Source organism: Anas platyrhynchos, chromosome 14, assembly GCF_047663525.1.
Source record: "Anas platyrhynchos isolate ZD024472 breed Pekin duck chromosome 14, IASCAAS_PekinDuck_T2T, whole genome shotgun sequence".
Classification (NCBI taxonomy): Eukaryota; Metazoa; Chordata; class Aves; order Anseriformes; family Anatidae; genus Anas; species Anas platyrhynchos.
Window position 1 is genome coordinate 549,145 of NC_092600.1, and position 24,572 is coordinate 573,716.

Below are 24,572 nucleotides of genomic sequence, written 5' to 3' on the forward strand. Positions count from 1 at the left end.
AGGGGAAACGCTCTGTTCGTGCAGCTGTCTGACTTTTAACCGAGTGATGCGAACTCAGCCCCAATATTCACAACGTGCAGATACTTAAGGATGCAGATTTCTAACAGCAGCAACAAGTTCAGATAAACATTAGGTTCTGGTGCTTCTAACTGCCCCTTGCATCCGTCTCCAACGGGGGGAACACCCGAGGGATGCTGAAGCACCTCGGGTGCCGCGGAGCAGCTCCCGGCCTTCTCCTGCCCTCTGCAGGGGAGCTTCACCAGCGCCCTGTGAGGTTCTCCAGCCCACACGGCTCACCCGCTTACACCTGGCTCCTACAGCTGAACAGAAGGCCCCCGCATGGGGGTCAAAGCCCTTTGAACACTTCCCTGGCGCAGGCACTTTCTGTCGCCTGCACCCCCCACCCGTACCTCAGGGCACTTCTGTACCTCAGGGCACTTTTCTGGGCGCTGCTGAACCTCACGGGGCGAGTGCCCGACGCCAAGCACCGTGCTGTTGCTGTTGTCCCTCGCTGGCTTCCCCCATCTGGCTCCCACCTGCAGAGCCACAAGCCCAGGGTCTAGCACAGATCAATCTACCCTAAAATTAACCCGCATCAGCCGGAAACACTCTGGGGGCAATTCTGAGGAAAAAAGAGAAAAACTTCTAGTGAAACCAATGGTGGTTACTGCTACTGTGGATCCATCATAGAAGTAAACAAATAAACAAACAGGAAACCAGCAGCGCAAGTGCACCAAAGTGTTCTTTAGAGGAACTGGAACAGTAAGCACTGGCATAGCTCTCTTGTTTAACTGCCTACAGAGTCCTTACATCTAGGAAAGGCTTCAGGTTCTCATCGCTTTCTCCTCAAGGACAGACCCCAAGCCCAGCACTGCACCGCGCTGCTCGGCCAGCTGGAGCCGGGACGCTGGGAAGGCTGCTGGGACCGGCCAACCCCAGGCAAAACATTTCCCCATTTTCAGCCGCACGCTTGTGTCAGTGCTCCTGACAAGGAGGAAGCAGAAAGGTGTTACACTACCAACGGATACACAAGACAACCGGATCCCACAATTCAAGAAAAATTAAAATTATATTACCATATTTGAGAAACCTCTCTATATACAATTACTATTGAATTTCATACAGACAGAAGTGTAACTAATATATTAGGCCAGGAACCTCTTCTTAGAGCAACAATTTACCTTTATGTATTCGTTCAGCTAAAGCAGTTACTTGGCGTACCTTTCTTTAAAATGGCTGAAATTCCTTTCCGTTGCTTTAGTCACATCCTACTAAAACATAGTTCTTTCCTTAACAGGGAAAATTTAAATATTTGAAAAAGGCAGGGAAAAAATAATCCAAAGCCACATACGTACACAAATAGAAAATGCTATCCCCCTTTCTTGATTTTTTTATTCCTTTTTTTTTTTTTTTTGCTATTAAGATTAATTTTGATCATACAGAAAAATGCTTTTTTTCTTTTTTCTTTTTTTTTTCTTTTTTTATATTTTTAAAAAGGAACAAAATATTTCCCATTCAATGTCTAGACTCCATTTCTTCAAGGGATTTTATTGCATCTTGCAAAATAATGAGGATAAGTTGGTGATTGATTATTTATACACAGGAAAGCGGACTGTGGAAGGATTCCTAAATTCAATTATTGACAATGAAAATAGGGCAAAAGGCATAGGTTTATCACGAGAACTCTGTTCTACGATAACAAAAAGCCAGTTCACATTCTAAAATATTTATATTGCAGACCAGAGATGAGAGAGAGAGAGAGAGAGAGAGAGAGAGAGAAAGAGAGAGAGAGAGAGAGAGAAAGAGAGAGAGAGAGAGAAAGAGAGAGAGAGAGAATAATCACAACAATTAAATGTACTAGCAGGTTCTTTCCACTCCTCCCCCTATCCCTCAGAATGAACGCAGTGAAGAAAGGAGGGAGGGAAAAAAAATCACATCCCTGTAAAACATCTCTTTCCAAAAGTCTTATTGCAGCACACCAACAATCCAGGAGGTTAAAAAAAAAAAAAAAAAAAAAAAAAGGAATGTGAGAAAAGTGTAAGAAAAGATCACAAATGGTTACATTCATGAAAACAAGATTGAAAGGGAAGGGAATAAGAGAAACTAGAATAAGAGAAAAAAAAGAAGGAAAGACCGAAGATAAAGTTAATGATAAATAGAGTAAAAGAATAAATTAGTTTTCAGACCAAAATGCTGAGGGGTTAAAGATTGCATTTATACAATTTTTGGTTTTGCACTCGCTATTTTCAATAACCCAGCAACACCGGAAATCTGTAAAAGAGACCATGGAATCCACTGTAATCTATAAAACAGTTTTCTTTTTATATTAGAATTTTGAACTGTCCCCAGAGTGTAACATTGTCTTTACTGGAACTCTGCTCCCACTTAAATATGACTGGGGCTTATCACCTGTGGCTTCTCCCAACAAGTCGGCTATCTTAATTTGCACAATTTCAGAGCACTGAAGCACTTGATTTTTCTCCTACCTGATTCAGCAATTACTAATGAACATTCACTATTAAGCAAAATAAACTTGCTTGCATTCTCCACAAATAAATACCCTTCACACATACTTCCAGAAAAAAGAAGTGATAACGCTCTTTTTGTGATAATTGTATTTTTTTTTTCTGAATGGTTCTGCTGTCCAATTTATTTAAGTTAGTTTTCATTTTTTCTAAATCTTGAACCATTCCATAGTATATCTTTATTGCAAAAATTCAACATGCATCTTAGAAATTCAGATTGTAATCAATAAAACAAACATTACATATATGAATTTAAATGTATAAACAGTTAGAAATTCAACAATATCTCCTATTATACTATTACACAAGTTCACAATTTTGTAAAAACTATAGTACAAGTTTACTATACACCAAGAGGAACTTTATTCCTTTTCACATGATTTTGCTAAGAAAAAAAAGTGTTGGATTTTCCACAATAAGCAGGCAACTGTTTTCATATTTATCCTTTTAGCTGTTGGGGTTTTGTTCTTTCTGCTTAGCTTAATTAGATAATGAAAGGGAGGTAAGTATGATTCTATGTAACAGATAATTTCTTTTCCTATCACATACACTTTCAATGTTCATACACTATGCTTAGACTGGTAACATCTTATTATACATGTCCTGTAAATATACTTGCTGGTGTACAGAAGTCCCAGTGTTGATTATAAGTTCTATCTAATGTACTCTCTGAAGTTCATTAATTTCACAATAAAATGTTACCATAAAGCAAGCTGTACCATCATGTTACCTATTAAAATAAACAAAAAACACACGCAAAAAAAAAAGAACAGTTTAATATTGCCTAGTACATACATCCTAAGGTACAGGGAGGAAAGCTTTGGCAAAATGAAGGTCACTTTCAAGCATCTTTTCTACTCCTTAAACACCGCAAGTCAGATACTGCTATGCTGCCCATCACTTAAATCCCCAATAATATAATAATAGCATGCTTTCAATACACAAGCTGAGTTCAGAGGCACAACTCATTTTTGTGCCTCAGCATTTACAAATCATGTTTGGGATGTCACTTGAGGATTTATGTAAGCCTGCCAATGTGTACTCTAAAGGCAAAAAAAAAAAGTAATCATGTGAAGCTCTCCAAAAATCATTAAATAAAGCTACCACAGTCGCTTACTTCCTGTCTTGCCCAACTTGAAAAGCCAGCACGTGTGGGAAAGGGCAAGTGTCCCTGAATATAGTGTGCCAATCAGGTGTCATTTTAGAGCTAAAACCATATGAAAAGGAATCCCATTCTACGCGTGTCAAAGGCTACTGCAATTTTTCTTACAGCTTCATTCATTCACTGTAATTTTCATTTTCCAAATACAAAAATACAACAGTTCTTATTGAAATCTATACGCTGGTAGTTTTAGTACACAAAAAGCAAAATATTTACAAAATTATACAGTTTAAGAAAAAACTCTGTACAAAAAAATATATAAATCCTTTGTTCCCTCTATAATTTTTAAACTGTCAGGACTCAAATATGGTTGCTGCAATGGATTTTTCAAAATATACACTGACTGAGCCACAGACATTAAAAAAAAACATTAGAGATGATGGGAGAAAAATCAAGACGTTCTAAGTATGTAGAATTGGTTTTCCCTTGTTTCTTTATGTATGTAATTTAGCCTCAGTATTAGCAGGAAAGCCCTAATTATAAAAAGAGGTTTTAACATGAAGAAGAATACTGAAAGGCATATTATCTTCAACTGACAAGGAAACAAAAAAAATATACTATTTTGATTTTTAATATTCCACCACAGCAAAAAGGTAACAGGGGAACAGTAAACTCAAAGGCTTGCTCAACTCCATGTCATTAGCTAAGTTCAGAGCCACTGAAATTTAGAGGTCTTGATGCAATTTTTTTTTTAGTTGGGAATTTGCTGACAAATAATTCTGGTAAACTATTCAAAAGAGGAGCACGGTTTTGCACCGACATTGTTTATTTTGTATAGAAAAGTACATAAAAATGTACTGAAAAGTGTACGGTACAAATACAGAGAGTTAAGGAAAACGCTTCCTAGATAACACATGTTCATGAACTGCAAAAGCCACATAACAGTTAAGATACATGGCTTAAGCATCTAAACTTGTTATACTAATTTCTATTATTATACACCATTTTTGGCGTGTGTTTTCTTTTTCTTTTTCTTTCTTTTTTTTTTTTTAATATGGTAAAGTGACGAGGCAACTAAGAATGTAATGGTATTCACCTTAAATGTGTCTGAACAAAACTATACTTGAAGATAAATGGTTAACGTTCCCAAACCAGGTCTGAACACTACTCTGAAGGCTCGCTGACCAGCAGACTGACATTTTTTGGATAAAAATATTTTGCTCTGAACACTTTATAGATTTGGCTTGAACATAAATAAAACAGGGATAGAAGAAGAGTTTCTAATGGCTGGTGAGCAGTTCCCAATTTCATTCTTTTTGGGGAAAGCATAAAACATCATATTCACAAATACTGAGATGCAATAGATGAACAGTATAATTTAAATTATACTTTAATTTAAGTATAAAGGAAAGGAAATCTCAAACACTCACTCAAATCGTGTGTCGTTGCTGATGTTTTTGTGAAGCAGGATTTGAAGAAACAAAGTGAACTGGACAATATTATAGTAATAACCTGTTGAATTACTTTTTCCATCTCCTCTGACAAAAAGCAGAATATAGAAACTGTGTGGCCTTCAAACATCCTTAAATAAGTGAAGGATGAACTTAGCCACAAATAATTTCTACAGTGAGTGATTGCATATGAAATAAAATGCTACCTTTTTTCAATTAGTAAATGAGGCATTTTTTCTTTCATAACATTTAATGAAAGTTTGTGTCTTTCCCCCAAGCCTGTAATATTGCTAAATAAAACCTGTAACAACTTTTCAATTATAAGCTAACAAATCAATCACATTATAAAAAACAAAACAAGGTAATACAGGTGACACGAAAATAGGACAGGAAAATACTAATATTCACTTTCTTTCTCTCTTTTTAACCTTCTTAAATAGAAAAGAATCACCACCCCGGTGAGCTTGATAATTCTGTAAAAAGTTACTGGGCCTTTGGCTAGCTTGGCATCACAGCTCTTATCTGAAATGTTTTTATAACAAACTTTGCTCACTTTAAATCTTGTGGTTTGAAAAGAAAGTAAAGCTTTTTTTGGCTCATCAACTTTCTTAAATAAAAGTTTAAAAGATATAGCTTGAACTATATTCCTAAAATTATACATTTCCAACATCAAGTTTCATCTTCTCCAAGAACGGGATTCATCCTCATCTTCATCATCATCATCATCATCTTCATGCAAAAATAAATCTGAGGTTTCAGTCTCCTAGATAAAGAAAAAAAATGTTTTTAAACAAAGAAGTTCCATGCTGTATCCTAGGAAACTTGTATGACAACACAGCCTCCCCATTGCTCTTTACATCGGGTTCTTGTTACTGTAAATCTCACTGAAATGCACACAACTATTTTCCACAAGCTTTAGGGAAAGAACAGTAGCCTCACACATAAGAAAGGGAAAGAAAGCCAAACTTCAAAGAAAGCAGGAATAAACAACCACCCACCCTCTCTGAAACAAGTTTCTGTCAAATGCCTAGGCAGAAAAGCATTTAAAAGCCTTAAAGTGCTCATAATTACAATCTAAGAATATACATGTACAGAACTTATCCCTCAGTAGAGAATTAATAAAGTGAAAAACGATTAGCAGCATGTACATATGTGAGGATGCGATGTTTATCATTTCAATTTAAAAATCTAAGATTTTGGAGTGGATTTATTTATTTCTTTCCTTTTTTAAAACATGGAAGTTGTACCTGACTATTGAAAAACAGTTCAGCTTCTGGCTTGCAGAAACATTTAATGGAATTTCTCAGTAAACAAAAAACCTATCTGAAAAGAGCTCATAGCTTTTAGACTGTTAAAAGAGTGATAACTTTATCAACATATTTTCATACCTCTTCCTTAGGCTCCTCTTCCTCAATTTCTGTTGACACAGAAGGTACCTTAGGTTTGTGCCATGATATCTGTAGTCTTCGGTCTTTGAACCGGGATCCCTGGTTAGCAGCCTACATTGTGTTTAAAATGAACGTATTTTCAAAAAGAGAATCAAGTAAAGGATTTTTAAGATCATCAATAATGAGCTAGACCCAGTGAACACCTATCACTGCAGAGGTGTATCAAAATATCTCAAACACACAATAATCATCTGCTTCAGTCTCCAAGAGCAACTTCGTTTAAACCTGAACCTATAAACAATGCTCATCTACTATCAATCTGAAAAGACTAAGAGTTCTACACTGATGGGAACATTGAACCTACATCAGAAAAGACCTTTACTAACTCATGTTATTAAACACGAGTTATTTCACCTTTTACAAACTATATGTAAAAGCAGCAAGTATTTGCACTATCTAGCTTGAAATAGCAGGATCAAAGCTAGCTCAATTTTAAAACACAAGAAGGCAGACATGAGTAGTTTGGAACCAGGAAAAAAAATAATCCATTATTTCACTTACATTCTCAGCTTCAGAGCGAGATTTAAAAGTTAGAACAACACTTAGTGGGGAATCCTCTTCTTGAAGGTCTTCAATATCTCCAAATTTCTGTAAGAGGAAAAACTGATTAGGAAAAATAGTAATATTCTCCTCCAGAAACATGATCATCATGTACTACAAATACATTGTTCTGTATCACAGCACTACTGAAACCTTGCTATTTTTTGGGTAGAAAAGAGACAAATCTCAGCTGCATCATCTGGCAACGCTGTAGCATTTGTACTTGTATTTTTGGGCAACAGCTCAGACTTATTAACATTCTAATAAGTGGGGATTTATTTTGCAGGAGAAAAGGCACTATATAGCTGACAAGTGAACCCAGAGAATTCACCACTTTATATCTTCTGCCTTTCAATGTTGTACTACTACAGAGCTGTTAAGTCCTTTAGAGCTTATTTACTTGCAAAAGAAGAGATTTGATCAATAGGAATCAAACTTTGCTATATAGCTCCTGAATATGCTAAATACAGAACATTTTTTTCATGGAACAGGAAAAAAAAAGTCTAGTATGGCTAGATTAACAGAACATTGCATCTTTAGAAATGGTATAGTGCATAATGTTAAAAATTTGAATGTACACAGCAATGATAGATGTAAAAAAAAACAAAACAGGACAAAGCATCAAACTAACAAACACAAACACAATTTTATCTATTTACGAAGTATTAGATTATCTCCCTTACAAATTTACTAGGTTTGCAAAAGGAAACATTTTATTCTGGGTAGTGTTAACTGAAGGAAATGTCCAATGTGTTTATCCTTTATTGTGTTAACTCAGGTCTGATACTAACATATCGATTAACTCAGCTTGCAAACTACCAGCTATTTTCTGTACAAGTTTGTAAATAAGTTTAACTTACAGAATTAATAAGATGAAGCCATTTGGCTTTTCCTATTAAAGGAATGCATTGGGCAGCTACTGTAAATCACCTATAAAAGACATTATATTTGCATCCTTGATAACTCTTGAAACTGGTTATCCATAGCCTGTTCCATGAATTCAGGATAAATTTGTTTGTATTACAGAAATAAAGACTTGCATCTCCAACTCTCCTCTCCAGTTTCTCTATTTAACGTAACCTAATACTTACAGAGAAGTGCTGTAACAATTCATCTTTTTCTTCTTCAACAAATCCTCCAACTGTTAGTGCTTTGGGACGATGGTCTACCACCATGTGATTCAACATGCCCCTTCCTCTCCCACCACGACCCCGCCCTCTTCCTCTTCCTTGAGCTGGCATTGTCTTTCCTCGACCAACAGGCAAGATACCTAAACGGGCAGCCTGTTTAAAAAAAAAAAAGGCAAATAATATATAAAGCTTATCCGCAGCTTGAAAGGATTTAAAACATTTATATATCAAATACATTAGAAACATAAATGCAGACATGCTTACTTCTACTTGTAACTGATTTAGCTTTTTTCGCAGTTCAGTTGTGTCTTCTCCAGAAGAAAGTCTTTTATGGAAGTCCAGTTCTGCATCTAGAAGTTCCTTTTGTGCCTTTAAGAAAAATGTATAGAAAGAGAAAGTGCATGGGAAAAGCAGAACACAAATGTCTGCTTTTAATATTTAATTCCACTTTAGCAATAAATTTATATAAAAGATAAAGGTGAACCAGCACACAACTTCCATATTTTCCTCTAAATTCAGTTGTTTGTTTTACTTGCCTCCATGTGCTTCTCCCCACCTTTTGGAGGGACCCAGAATTCTATACTTCAGAACAGGAACAAGCTCGAGTAGGTTATATGCAAACTGGGTCACCCAAGGTACTTAAAACTACTGCTTGGTTCTCCAAGCAGTAGTTTTGAGCTATCGCTCAAATTCAAAATACTGGTGGGAAGTACACTGATCTAACAGCATTGGGTTTTTAGGACACATCATTAGAAACAGTTATAGGAGATTGATGACCAAGTGTCTTGTACAATAAATACCTCTGTCTTGGACTTTAATTTTGATGGTGTAGAGGTTGCAGATGAAGTTTTTAACTCATCCTTTAATTGAGATATTTTTCCTGCTAGCTCTTTTAAGGTCTTCATTATTTCTGCTCTCTCTTCTGGTTTCATAGCCTTATTTTTCTCCAGCTTGGATATCAACATCTATGTATTAATAAAAGAGCAGGAATATAAAACTTCAGCAAGAACAGCACTGAACAGATGCCTAAAAAATCAAAACACATGTACTGGAAGCCATTCCAAACTTACCTTCTGACATTCTATTTGTTTTTCTAACATCTCTTGCTTCTTTTTCCTCATGTCTTGTTGGAGTTTCATTGCCTCCTGTGAGAAGAAAACTCTTTGAATCAGAAAAAGCAGTCTAGCATTGTACGTACTTGTATGTCATATTTTCTTCTTCAAGATATGTAAGCAAGAGCCATAATAAAAACTACTAGTCTGTGAACTACACTAGTATTAAATGTATCTGATCTGGAAAGTAACAATTAAAACTTGCCCACTTCCTGCTCTGAGGTAATCTATTATTTTTTTCTTTTCCTTCCAACACTCCTTGAATATCCTGTGCTGTTGTTTAAGTTTTCACATCTACAGAGATTAAAACCAGAGAAATATCAACAACCCCTTATCGCTCGCTCTTTAAAAACAAAAACGCCAATCCTCAACCTGCATCTGCAAAAGTGAATCATAAAAGCTACACTGATCATGTGTAGAAAGCTACATAGCAGTATTTGAGGTTTAATGTGTCTTTCAGTCCTTTCTTTTTAAAGTACTTTGACCACTACACTGTCGTCAACATATAGCAGAGCACCTGTTTTTTTTTAAGAGCTTCTTGCACATCATGAGGTTTAGACCCTGCACCAGGCTTCATAGGTGTCTTTAAATTTGAAGTACTGTAAACCGTTTTTGAGTGGCTTGTAGAAGTAGGAAACGTCTGAAATTGTAAAAATACACACACACAAACAGAAATATGTAATAGGTTAAAATGAATGTGATATACCACCATCATAAAGTTTAAAGGGAGATATTCTATAAAACAAACCCAAGCTTCCAGATTTATGCAACAATTCATAAATTAAAATATACGCATAAAGTCATTAATCTAATGGTCAACTTGCTTGGAAGCAATCATGTTACACACTTTTGCAGAAAATGTTTTAACAAGATAATTTATTTCAGTCATTATCCAAAATTGCCTTTGTATCCCAATATCCACTAGGAACACTGCTGAAGCCGATCTTTTGTAACTGCACTATATTCAGCTTGGTAACACAAACTAACATCACGCTTACAGATCAAACACTTAAAAGAAATAAGGCAGTAACAGTCACCATACCTCACTGGGAAAAGCAATCAGATTTATCAACAAAAAGCTGACGTCCCATGTAGGCTGTCAAATTTGTTTAATAGGAAACACTGCCAAAAATATTTGATGATACTTAAAATAGTGGTACTTTGTTTCTGAAATAATTCTCCCTAGTATATATAAGCAGCTAATGAAACTAAGAAGTGACTGACCACATTGTATAGAACTTCAGTGATAAAGAAATCTACTAGGAACAGAATTTTCAAGTTCTATTTGCTAGGTCCCTTTTTCAGCTAATGGGTAAAAGCTTTAAGCGAGTATGAAGATGGTCAGCTTTCAGAAACATACCTGAGAATCCTCTCCTACAGCCCCAGCCTGACTTATATCAGACTGACTTCCACCTGCTGCTCCAAGGCGACGTTTAACTGGGACTTTATTAAGGACATAGGCACCAGAGGCCAGAGGTTTACTCATTGCCTGTGTATCAACAGATATTAAAAAAAATAAATGAGAAAGCTTTAAAAATGCAGAGTACAGAGCCTAACAGCTGTCACTTAAGAACACTGATAACCTTCAGCATATCGAAGGTGTGTTTATGAAAGCATACCTTTGACATATTGCTATGCATCGTTACGGCTGGAGGCGTGGTCAGGGCTTGCTGCTGAAGGTGAAGCTGGTGATGAAGAGACTGTGAGGGTGACTGCTGCTGTGCTTGCTGCAGCAATGGGGGATTCTGTTCACTTTCTCTGTGCCACAACACCCTTATAAACCGATTGTTTAAAACTGCCTCTGTGCTTGAAATTGCCTTCCTGGCCTCATCATTAGTTACGTACTGAATTAGTGCAGCTTCAGGATCATTCTGAAAAGCAACCTAAAACAAAAGGTCATAAAAATACATTAATTCTCAAGAAAGAAAACATCTCAACCAGTAGCAAACCAACCTATAAATAATCTGCAGGAACAAGTGGAATATCTAACGATATTAATAGCTCAAAAATGAAGGTAACTATTTTATATAATTAAAGCCAAGTACATTTTGGAAAACACACATAATTACAGCAAAGACTATATGCCGTAAAATAAAATCAAATAAATAATAAAAGAGACTTCTCCACCAAGTATCACTGGATAATCAAAGCACAGTAAAACACTATTGGGATATGACTGAAGAGGCTGATACAAAGCCCAAAGCTTTTTATTCTACTCTTCTGAAATAAAAACATTGTCCAAGGATACATAGTGCAAAGATTCACCATATTTCCAAAGAAACATTATCCAGCAATCATGAAAAAGACAAATTTTCCCTAAAAATTAATCATCACAGAAATACAAACATACTTCGTAGTACGATATGGTTGAGGTAATGTGTTTTAAATGCATCATTTAATTACCATCTTCTGGGCTAGTCTAAAACCGTCAACTCAAGAAATAGGGAGGCCTCCCAGGTATGTCTTTATTCAGACCTCTAAGCAAGGACTCTGGAGGCCATTGTTTTGCGTAAACAAAACAAAAGGAAATTAAGTAGTACTTTAACAATGCAACTACCTGCATATTGCTTCTACAGTGCTTTTCCACTTCTTATAATGCAAGAAACACCACTGAATTTGAGCCAATTCTAGGATGCAAAATGATAATAAACTGATGCATAAAGACTCTCCTGTAGCATCATTGCCCAAATCCTAAGAAATAATGCAGGACTTCCATACAAAACAGAATTTGCTGGCAGATCTCTCTCAAAATTTATGCTCAAGTTGCTCAAAAGCCTGACAGATACTGTTAAATTTGCAAGACTTTCAAATGTTATAAGACCTCATGAAGGCAGAGGACCAAGAAAAGGCTTTTTTGAATTTGATTACTTACTTTTGTTAGTCTCCACTAAGATTTCTCAGAAACAAAGTATGGCTACTGTATTCAAGAAGGCTCCAGGGGAAATAAAATACCCACATGCAGAAATAAAATCGTACTTTGTTTTTTACCTGAATGTTTACAATAGTTCCAAATTTACTGAAGTGTTCGTTGAGCTGTGTAATATTGTTCATTTCTGGTGGAATTTTTCGAACTTCTAATTTTGTATTAGTATACTGATTCTTTTTCAAAAATCCTGGCTTATTCTGGTTGTTATTTGCTTGCCTAGAGAAAACGAGAACAAGATATTTGTTCAGAAAGACATAAATGCACTGAAGTAGGGCAGCCATTGTTAATACACATTTAACTTTTATTTTCTCATTAGAAGTACAGACTAGAGAGTAACAACAACCGAACTACCCTACCCCCTAGTAGTTAGTCTCCGATTATTATTTGGACATAGATTTTCTGACTCAGCCCACTCAAGTTACAGGGACTAACAAATCGCTCTATTTACAGCACCGATAACATTAAAGTGCATTCCAGTTAGTCAACTGCAGTCATTAATTCTTACTTTCCCAACCATGGTTTCTTCAGCGGTGGACATTCCATGCTACTTGGAGATCGTTTTCTGCTGTCTGGTTCAAGCACAACTCTAGTTACATTGCTGCTATTATTCGTAATGGGAATGGGAGGTTCAGTCTGGATGATAATATTGGCAGCTGGAGGAAAGGAAAGGAATGGAAAAGATGTATTGTTTATCATACATGTATGGAAACATTGACAGAGCTTGCATTTAAATAACAAGATTGAGATGATTTTAAAAACCTAAGAAATAAGACTACGTTCTGTTTATAAAGTTACTTCAGAGATTGCTTGCTAGCCTAACAAATCAATCTGAGGAAAACAAGCATTTAGTCCTGCAAGCAGAGATGGGATTTTTGACCTTCAAGATTAATATCAGTTGGAAGAAACAAAAACAAAACTTAATTTTGCAGGTACTGAAGCTTTAGGTTCTGCAGACCACCAGCACCACAAAACAAAACAACCCACTACATTCTGAGATTTTGGGTTAGAGTTCTGGAATGTGGCATGGGCTTAATAAACAACCAACTTTCCCTGAATTAACCTTTGATAGTGAAAGGCAACCAAGAACCCATTCCTCCCACTGCTATCCCCTCGCCACCCCTCCATCCAGTTTTCAGCAACACCAACTGTCAATTGAGCACAGCTACAGCATGAAATTATATTCTCAGAGATGTTAAAATTATTATTTGAAGCAAATTCTACAAACACAAATCCAAAGCACTAGATCATAATTTGCCAAGTATTTATTACATCCATTTGAAAATTACGCTATTGCTGTTGGCTTCTTATGTATGCCAAATATTCAACTCCTAAAAAGAAGTCTGAGTTGTAAATCAATTTTCTGTGGTTTTTATATATGCCAGAGCTCTGCTGATTACACTCGTAAGAAAAAACAAGACTAGGCTTTTTCAGGCATACAGTTTCAGTCTTACATTGGAGGATGATTTTAGAGTAAACCTTTCAGGTACTTGACAAAGGCAGCAAAACAAGCGGCCTGAGGCACCATAACCAAACACAGACCCATTCCTTACAACTGGAATGGGTTCTTAGAGAGACCAGCAATAAAGCCCCAACCCTGCCTTTATGACATTTATTAAGATGAAAACAGCAACAACAATTTCTACAATAACATTTAAAAATATTCTTTATAGGATGAGTCATGGGAAGGGAATACTGGGAAAAACCCCTTTCTAATCCACTAAGAAGCACTGAAGTGTAACAATAAACACTGAAATTTACCAACTTTTCCCTTACAGATCATGGGGGGAAAGCAGGAAGGAGAAAGAAAGCTATGCTAGCAGAACAAAAATTTCTTTGAAGAGCCTGGACTTCTTCTCTATCCTAAAAGAGACTTTGTACACGCCACGCTACATCCACATTCATCCAACTTATGATTCAGAATTACTTAAACGTAGACTGGGATTTCTACAGGCTAGGAGAATTAGAATTCTACCTGCAACAATTATTTTAATATAGCATCTGGCTGACAAAGTCAGACCATCAAGTACAAAAACATGATAGCTCCCCTCGCAACTACTATTGAACCAGACGAGACAAGTATTGTGGATCATCACATCTGTGCCCCAGCTCTTAAACATGCCCTTGGCAAATCTGAAGTTTCTTCAAAACATACTGTTTAAAGTCATCTTGCTGTATCATTGTTCCTTCTAGAAGCAACAGCACTCAAAAAGTACCTTTGTAGGCTAAAGACAAATAAAAACCCAACCAACCAAAAAACACCAAAACAAACCAACCTTGTAACATTTCCAAGCCAGTGGTTATTTTTAATCAGTAAGTCTGCTGTTACTTCAATATGGTCGTATTAGCATTTTTAAAAAAAGTTGAGATGTCTGAAAATTGCTCTGAAATACTAGATCAGTGAGAAAAAAAATATGCTGCTTTTAGCCTGAAAAAGGGGAAAATAAGTGTTGACGTTCTCGGACAAAAATAGCAACAGCAATGACTAGAAACCCTTCCTACCTCTTGGATTTGTATCCATCTCCCCAGATGTTAGGCCAATTAGATTTGGACGCTGCGTTTGTGCTCTTGTAAAGAACTGTCGATATTGAGATCTACCAGCACTGGTAATACTAGGAGCTTCAGGGTTATAGCCATCTGGCTCATATGTATCTATAAAAAAAGGAGAGAAATGAAAGAATTTTTCAAATGCGTTTAAGACTCAGGGTTAATTTTCCTTTAAGGAAACGCATGGATGTCCAAGAATCAGAAGTTGTTTTGGACGAAGAGAAGAGAGAACAGAGGTTGTAGAGCCAATGTGTGTAGCTATTTAAAGCCCTCATCTCAACTTACGCCTAAGTCTATTTGGGCATATTCCCCTTCAACGACTGCTACTGTTTGTACGAAGTGCATAGATCACAACTATCGAGTACTGATGATGAAGTGCCTGAAAAAGAAGTGAGGTTCCTGTATCATATCCTTCACTAAGTCTGACAGTGTTTCACGGGGAGCAACAAAATATTTAGTTTGAGCATTTATTCTTACATCTTATCCTGAGATGTAAAGAGATTTTGAGTCTTTGTTGCACTAACAGATTATGTTACTTCAGGGAAGGATTTTTGGAGAAGAATGGGCTTAAATGATTCCAATCAAAGCAAGCTGAGAAATCAGGAGATTTGACTAATACTTACCTATTAAATTATCTTAATTTATGTGAGATTAGCTGCCTACCTTCATTAAAGTATTAACGATTACTTAACTACAAGAGACAACTGTGAGAACACAAGATGACAGAATTGACTCATGTTGTTCCTCTAGTCCAAGGTACATCAAAGATGATGTATTTTTTCCAACAATAAAATGGAAAAGCTATACAAGACCTTGAATGAATAAAACCCATGAAAAGCCTCCATAGGAACACAGCACATCCTGGAACAGAAACAGGTGCCAATACAGGGGGATCCAAAAGACCTGAAGCACTCTACATGTCAGCTCCTTGTTCTAAAATGACAACGAAGACTTGACAATTTAAAACAGATGCCTCAAAACTTCAACGCTGATGTTTTGTCATGCAGTGCTGAATCTGCACTCAGGAGTTTCAGACTCTGCCAAGAACTTTCATTAAACTCGTGTGAGCTGAACTACAAGTTTCTCTTCCAAGATTCTTCGTGCAATTGCAAGAGCAGTTCATCAGCAGTTTAACCATAACAGTCCAAGAACAGGACGTGAGAATCAATGTCCACACAGGTTTTGGAGAAGAGAATTACAGAATTACATAGTGCAATTGAAGTCAAAGATGCCCCATGAGTTACAACACATAGAATCACTCCTTAGAAGAAGCTCTGAAGCTGAAAGAATCTGATGGTAGCATGGCCTGACAGCACTTGGAGACAACTGAACAGAGATCCTAACAAGATATTTGAGTGACTGATGTTCTAAAAAGCATGGAAGTCATGAAGGAAATGACATGGACCATAAACTGGAGCTCTCATTTGAATAAAATCTAGAATATTTATGTTAAAAAGAACAATAAACATTATAATTACTTATTATTATTCATTGTATTATTTATAATATTCCAGAAAGGTATATTAGAAAACACAGATTTTAATCACCTTATTTTGCTCACATAAAACATGAAAATGTCATTACCATTTTCATTATCAAAGAAATATACATTTTATTTGATTTAAACTGAATGATTTGGGGTTCTCCAGTTATTTTGTTATTCCTTTCATGAAAAAAATAAAAAAGTGCTCTGTAAGGAAGATGTCATGTCCATTGAAAGCAGTCTTTTTTTTATTTCTTAAGTTAGAAGGCCAGGATTAAGTCAATTTTGAAACAAAAACAACAACAGAAATAAAATACTAATGCATATGAAGAACCTAAAGAAAATTTTGGTACTCAGATGAGAGAAAAAAGTCTCTCATATGAAGTAGTAGCCAAAATTGGGTAGGAATAAAGACCAAGTTAAACAGTAATTACAGGTTTGCAGATGCATCTTTTCTCTACTGATGTTCTACTAAACAGCTAGAAGATGAACACATTTTTTTCTTATCCTACTGTTTTATTATTTTGAAAATATGAAACCGAAAAGAAGCCCCTGACAAATGATCTTTTCTCAGACAGTGACAGAATACTACTGCTATCTCACACAGTAACAGCAGATGATGCACTGACCACAAGGAAAGCCATCAGACTTCTTTTTAGATTTGTATTCACTGGAGGAAGAAAAAGGTAATCACTTCTAATTACACAAGCAGAGGAACTTTTAAATTTACATGCCAAGCAGATTTTAAAAAAGAAATTTGCTTACGTTCTGATACTGTGTACAGTAGGTTCTGGGGTAACGGAGGAGGTAGCCTTGCTCCTACAGAGGCAAGACTGGGCACGGCACTTGTCCCAGGCTGGTCACGATTATTTATCAAACTTGACTGTGTTAAAGGTGGTCCTGCAACGACATCATAGAATCACTAAAACTCCACAGATAAAATGTACAAACAATTCTGTGCGATTTGTTTATTCCTTGTAAATAATCACAATGCATGAGAAGTCCCACTCTGTTAAGTTACTCTGATTCCAACACTTTCTCTTTCCCAGAAAGAAGAGTAAGGAGGGGAAGGGGGAAAAAAAAAAAAAAAAAAAACAACTTTTCTTCCTTTTCTTCCCCAGAGCTTTATTACTGTTAGAGCTTGCATTAACAAAAGCAGCTCCTCCCTCAGCTCTGCCATGGAGAATCAAGGCTTGATTCAGAGCAAGACATACCAGCAACATTTAGATTACAGTTCTAGAACAAAAAACTACAGTGTGAAAGGAATTAACAGGCAAGGAATCTGACTAATTTTTGCTTTGTTTGTACCATATACAATACACATACTTCAATTTACTATGTAGCCAAAGAGGGGCAGTGAATTAATCCTATGCAATGTACTAAAACACAACTACAATCAGAGAACTCTGAACAGCAGCAAGCCAACTCAGTACCCTCTAAAAGGCTCAGGCAAAGTTTTGAGTAAATTATCCTGGTAAGTAGAAAAGCTTGCCTTAGATAAGGTAAATATGGTATTTCCTACCTTTGCCATTTTAAGCTTTTGCTACTAGGGCTTGTGAAAATAAGTAATCCGAGGAAACAAAGGCAGGAATAAGACTAAGTGTGTATGAACAGATATAATCTACAGGTGCCTTTCATGTAATTGTAGCCAGGCACAGTTTCACCAGGAGCACCACTGTTTTGGAAATAAAACTAGCATAAACAACAACTATATTCCCTAAGATTAATTTCATAAATGATCCTTCTACTACCACTGTAAAATGTTTTCTAGTTTTTCACTAATTGCCTCGTGTTAACCCTATATGGAAACTATTTCTTATCCCATAACTGCTGCTACTTGTTACAACTATGACAGCATGTATTGTGTAACTGGAGTCAAGAGTACTGAAACAGAGTAATCATATATCCAATATACTAAGATTTTTCTTCACAGAATTTACAATATGCAACGAGGTAAGAAAAAAGGTTGAACAGACTCAGATCGCTGTTGAGCTAAAACAGATCTCAGCTGCTAAGAACAACACATAGTATAGTACAAACACAGATGTATTAGAACTTTCAATAGATTAGACCTCAAATTTTTTTCATTAGGAAAAAAATTCCTTTCCAGAAAGAGCCATCATTTTAACTTTGTGACATACAATAAAACAGAAAAATGTTTAACTTACTTGGTACAGGAAGCACAACAGGAGGTGGTGCCTGCGGATGAGCTTGTGGTACTGGCATCCTCATATTGCGAGCTGGACCTGGCATTGGAGGCAAAAGCATACCAGGAGGAGGAGGAAGTCCAGGAGGTGGTGGAGGAAAAGGAATCATACTTGGCAAGGAAACTTCATCTACTACTAAAGGATCGTTTCCATGATCAAACTGGCAAAGATCACCAAGTACACAAAATCCTCTCTCTGCAAAACAAGAAAATTAATTATCTTCTTAAAGGAAAAAAAAAATAGTTGTCAACAATTAACGTCATCTCAGTTTTTGCTGGAATTTCTTACTAAAGAAAACATACAATCAATGACTTAACATTATCAGATGAGGTTTCAGAATAATTCAAATTATAGTAATCTTCCATAAAAGCATACAGACATATGTATGTATGCACAATAAAAGCTGTGGAAAAACAAAGCATGAATACGTACGTTTTACATTAAACACATGTAGTGAAATCTTTTTCAGAACTGCCAGTCATTAAGTTATTTGCCAAGGCAAATCTGTAGCATTGTGAACAAAATCCTGATGTTCTGTCCAGCAGCTGTCACATTACAAATGAACTGCTTTCAGCAAGATAAGTTCCTTTCCCAGTAAAATATTGGGCATTCATGCATTTTTACATATAAAGGTACACCACAATCTACTGCATTTTGACTTGCTACACTTAACTTGAATACCTAAAATAAGTTACAGAATTATTGAAACGAGGTAGGAAACCGAAGACTAGAAAACAGTTTACCATCATAATCTCGACATCTTCTTTTAGGTGGAGGGTTTCTGCCAAATGAACTGGGATTGCTATGATTGTTATAATAATTTGACCAGCTCTCTGTTGTGTTTTCCAGATGGTGCGCAGGTGCAATTACAGTAACAGCACTGGGAATAGATTGTGCAGAAGAATACTGTTCAGTAGAGTTACTTTGAGACACAGAAACTGGATTATATGAGCCTTCAACATCATTTCTTTCACTCTTGAATTTTGATCTCTCACGGTGCTCTGCTTAGAAAACAAAACAAAAAAAAACAACAAAAACACAAATTAGGTACATCTTCATACTTTGTTCTGTGCATCAGAGACCTGAAAAAAGATACTACACAACAGCATAGACATTTACTTAAATATTCAGTGTTCTGCACATGAAATTGTTCTTAAAGCAGATTAGTCTTACCAATGGAAGACAAACTAAATATAATGCAAACAGGGTTTTAACTTCAGAAATTAGATATTTTCTTTGCAAAATGAACATTCTTTCATCTACTCCTTATCCCTTCTTGGATTACAGCTTTCTTTTGAAGTAAAAAGGGGGAGAAAAGCAACAAACCAATAACTAAAGTGGTCTCAACACACACTGAAGCGTGTGGTAATCTGTGCCTCTTAGTTTTCCAACAGTTCTGAATTAGCCCTAAAAGTACAACGTGTGGTAACCACCTTGAATTAGAAAGAAAACTTCTCTAAAAATATACAATAACAAAGTGAAAGAGATTTATACTACTTAGCAAAAACATAGCATGTCTTTGAAAAATCAACAGCTTTGTTAACACATACAGCGCATAAATATCAACTACTGATATACACCTGTGAATAAATTAAGAGGTTAGTGAATAACACAATTCCCTTAATTATTCTACTCTGAAGAACAGCATCTTAATGATTCCAGCAACACGAATTTCTCAAAATTTGCTCAGACTGCTCAAGGACATCTACAGCCTGCTAGACTGTACAGTATGTAGGAGTCACCACACGTCACTGACATTAGATCTTCTCCTAAAGCAACACCTTGAGTACTCACCAACATTTCTGCTTGAATCGCGGTCTTTGCTTCTACCCCTACTGCGGCTACGACTTCGGCTTAACCCTCTGCTTTTACTACGACTTTTACTCCTGCCTCGTCGCCAGCTGGACTTGTCTCTGTACAAGTCACTCCTGTCGTAGTATCTGTCATAGTCCCTCCATTTTCCATCATCTCTCTTTTTCTCTCTGGTTCTAGAAAAACACATATGTAGACCATATTTATGAAAAGAGAAACCCAATTCAAAAACAAGTTTGCAAATTAACATACCGTTTTTCCATCCTGTCCAGTTTAGACAGCAAAAAAAAAAAATATTTGAATCAGAATTTCTCCAATTACACAGAAAAATTCAGAAGCACTCATTCATAGAAACCCACTACAGGAGGATGAATAAAAGTAGGAAAGGTGGAGAAGTTATAGATGAACAGAACAAGTTCTAAAAACAATGTTGACAGTGTGTGTTGGGGGGGAAGTATAGGGGAGGGGCAGTAAGAACACTGCCACACCCCAATAATGCTTTTCATTTATGTAACAAGGGAAAGAATGGAACTGAGAGCATCCCTAGGTATTAACATTTGAAAAGTACTGTCACCTTTCCCAAAGAGACTAACATCTAGTGAAGGGTTCTCATGCATGAGATCAGCACTGAAACACATTGCAGACAGAGAAAAGTGGGAAGGAAATCATTGCTTTTGCGAAAATCCTAAGAAAGAGGTAAAAATCCTCAGTTAAAGACTGCCAGCAAATACAGAAGGAGATATCAGCATTTTGGTTCAACTACTAGCCTTTGTTCACTGGAATCTCCCCGGCTTCTCTGTGGACTAGAATGCTTCTTTTTCCTGCCATCCCGCTCTTCTTCAACTGATTCTTGAAAATTCTGCTTAAGAGACAGCCACCAATTAAGCATGAGCATAGCTTCTTTTTTTTTTTTTTTTTAATGAAAAGAAAAAGACCAAGATTAATTTCATAACAGAGTTAGTATCTTGTATAAAACAACATTTTAAGTATTACTTGCACAGAATACCTAAGCACGTCAAGTAATCACACTGCAGAGGTTGACGGGCTCTGTGCTTTAAATCTTTCAGGATTTTCTCTAGAGGAGAGGCTCCAAAGTAAAGCTACTTTGAAATTTTGTTTTTAAACAGGATTCACAAAAGACAAATGTTATATCCACTTTCTATCCCATTAGAATTAGCAGTTATACAAACCAGGCATTTTCTGAATCTCATAGTAAGAACACAACAAAGGAGAACTACTTCTCTCAACATAGACAGGCCGGTAATTCACATTTTGAAATAAATGCTTTAAAGCCAGAAAAAAAAAAGAAAAAAAAAAGACAAAAACCCAAACCTGTTCACATAGTTGAAGTAATCACATTTCTCGCTGGCCTCAACAAACGCAGTATTACAAGTCTGAGTTTCCCCAGTACTGTAAATCTGTTTGAACGCATTTTGTACATTTTCATGCATTTGCTACCATTTTACTTTGCTTAGAAGTTACTGTAAAGTTGGGTGGCAAAAGTTTTCCTGCAGTAATATTTAAGAGTTTTTGAAGTCAAAACAATACTAAAAGGCAGGCTTATTAAAAAAAAACTCATCCGTGTTTAAGATTATATATAAAGAATTGGTAGAAACACTCAAGAATTGGCTTGACAAGGCTCTGGATAGCCCAGTTTAAGGTCCTGCTTTCAAAACAAGATTGGATGATATACAGAATATACAAAATTGAAACAGGAAACGATTTGGGATGTTTTTCCTTCTTTCTCATCTCTTAAATCCTTTGAAATCACTGTCAGCTCTTATTGCCAGGGACATCTGAATAGGATTTCTGAATGATATTAACCTAGATAAAAGTAAAATGTTCTTTCGGAATGATCACCTTCCATTTCCATTCAGATGCACAGAGACAAAAAAAAGATTACTAGTCACAACAAAACAGATTTTGCTTTTGCATTTTGCCTCACAGATGTTACAGCAGGGATAATTTGAAAATTAGAAACAGGCAGAGGAAAAAAAAAAAAGGTTACCTCCTCCTTGACGACTTCTTTTTCCTGACTTGCAGGCTTTGCTTCTACTTTCGTGGGTTCAAGAGAAGGAAGGTAACTCTTTGTGTACAGACTTTCAAAAAGTTTATCTACAAAACCTGAAGTTTCTGAGGATAGAGAAGACAAGAAAAGATTATATACCAATTTAAGTTCGTTGTTTGGAATGGCTTTACCAGAAGAGCCATTTACTTTCAATCACATTTACAACTGTGCAATGTTCTAAGGGCCAAGCGTGACTGAAACTTGTATCAAATCCACAGTTAGTCCGCTAGCTACAGAGTTAGCAATTTCTTTTAACACTTTGAATTTAAACCAAATTGCCCTGAGAAGCTTGTCAGAAGCCTGAGAGATCAACGTGGGTCAGGTTTTCAGAAGTTATCAAATATCTGATATGGAAACTTCTGGCAGCACGACATATGTTTTAAAACCAAATCAAGTGGTAGCTTTTATTTTGGAGGATTTCCTCCCACCCACTGTGAACACGACAGGCTACAAAACCATCTTGTGAAAAAAAAAAACAAAAACACACACACAAGATTTTTGTTCCTTCACACTCTGTAAGAAATAATCAGTTTATGGATAACAAGAAATATTCTGAAGGAAACAATAGCGTATCACTCTCCCCCCACACACACACTGAAATGGAAACCAGGGAACAGGAGATACAGAAGCACAGCCCGCAGTACCTTTTTGCAGAAAGACGTCCAGCTGATCAGCACAGAAAGCTTTCAGCTCTTTCTCTGGTTTGTCTTTCTTAACTAACGCCACAACATAGTTGGCTAAAGCCGACGGGTCTGCATCACATCTATGGAGAGAAAGAACCATTCCTCATTCTGCTGAACGCCCAAACCACCGCGTGTCAGACGGGCGCTGGTGCGGGAGGGCCACTGCAGAAAGCCCAGCAACAGCCACGGGATGCTGCTCTGACACCCGGCATGGACACAGCTGCTCTGGGATGTCTGTGATGGCAATTTTTTTTTTCCCCAATTACAGCCAGGCACTTTAATCGCCTTGTGACCACCTCCCGTGCCCTGCTGCAGCTGGCAGCCTTCCCAGTCCTTCGCCCCTTCCTCAGGCGTGCTTTGGCAGAGCTACCTTGCTGCCTTGTTTAACAAGGATCCAACTCTAGGGCAACTGAGCAGCCGTCAGTGTTTTGCAGCTTCCTCAGCGCATCGCAGCCACCGCCAAGCGTGGCCGTCCCAGAGCAGCCCAGCAACTTCCCGGAAAGTCACCGCGTGTCTGCTCCGCAGCACTGGGGCAGTGTCACAGCTCCTCGCTCTGCCTCTCTTCAAAAACACGTGAATGCGAGCTATCAGAGGGTAGGAAGGACCCAAAAGGAGTTGGGTGATTTATTTTTAAATTAACATTTAAAGAGAGGAGCGATTTTTTTTTAATAACATTAACCATGAAAATGCAAGGAAATAGCATGGAGCGAGTAGACCCCAAATTATCTCAAATAATAAAAAACAAAACCAACAAACGTAAAGAGAAATGCAGGTGACAACTGGTGCAAGAATTCCCAGCGAGCTGTCAGTCAGGCAGCGCGGCTGCGGATTAATTTGGTTGTTTCCGAGAGCTGCTGAGAGCCGCGCCAGACACAGCAATGCCCAACACAGAGAGCACAGCTCACAGCCCCCGCACCCGCTCAGCCCCTGCGCGCAGGGCCCCGCCGGCTGCCTCTGCCCCTCCCTGACCTTGCCCGGCCCCTGCTCCACGCGGGAGCGGCTCCCGGGCTCCTGCCCCGCAGCGCGGCGGGGCGCGGGCACGGCCGGGCAGGGCCAAGCGGGGCCGCCTCGCCTGAAGCGCGGGGCGCTCACCGGGCCCGGCGGGGCCGCTCCGCACCGAGCCCCCGGGAGCCGCGGGGCCGGGGGCCGGGAGCTGCTCCCTGCGGCCGGGCCCAGCCCCAGCCCCGCTGTGTCCCTGTCCCGCTGCCGCTGCGGCCCCGCCGCGCTCCGGGCCCGGCCCTCCCCGAGCGCCGCCCGCGCCCCGCGCCCGGCCCCAACGGCCCCGGCCCGGCCGTGAGGCGGCCCCGGCCCCGGCCCCGCTCACATGGGCTCGAGCAGCCGGGCCAGCCAGGACTTGAGCGCGTCCACGTTCTCTATGATCATGGCGCCGCCGCCACCATCGCCCCCGGCCCGCGGCGGTTGCTGCCCCGGCCCCTCCCCCGCCGAGGCTCCAGGAACCAGCGCCCGGCCCCGCCGCGGAGCCTGCCGGGCGCGGGCGGGGCGGGGCCGGGCGGCCGCCGGCCAATGGAGCGACGGCGCCG

The 24,572-nt window shown here is 38.1% G+C and overlaps 1 protein-coding gene across 8 annotated transcripts; it reads right to left on the reverse strand.

Annotated features, from left to right (window-relative positions):
* Nucleotides 1-3,283: 3,283 nt before the first annotated feature.
* RBM27 (RNA binding motif protein 27) lies at nt 3,284-24,531 on the reverse strand. 8 transcript variants are annotated; one of them, XM_027468133.3, is made up of 21 exons: nt 24,356-24,530; nt 22,993-23,111; nt 22,289-22,413; nt 21,048-21,139; nt 20,263-20,456; nt 19,212-19,472; nt 18,430-18,663; nt 17,027-17,161; nt 14,734-14,883; nt 12,740-12,887; nt 12,297-12,450; nt 10,928-11,191; nt 10,669-10,797; nt 9,826-9,948; nt 9,267-9,341; nt 8,997-9,161; nt 8,461-8,565; nt 8,158-8,349; nt 7,028-7,114; nt 6,467-6,577; nt 3,284-5,841 (listed from the first exon to the last, which is right to left on the reverse strand). In XM_027468133.3, exons 1-21 carry the CDS (start codon nt 24,412-24,414, stop codon nt 5,755-5,757), a joined length of 3,009 nt encoding a protein of 1,002 aa, XP_027323934.1. In that variant the 5' UTR covers nt 24,415-24,530; the 3' UTR covers nt 3,284-5,754. The 8 variants fall into 8 exon arrangements, with proteins under 8 accessions (XP_027323934.1, XP_027323933.1, XP_027323936.1 ...); XM_027468132.3 differs by having other exon boundaries at nt 21,048-21,142; XM_027468135.3 differs by having other exon boundaries at nt 19,212-19,469; nt 24,356-24,529.
* Nucleotides 24,532-24,572: the final 41 nt, after the last annotated feature.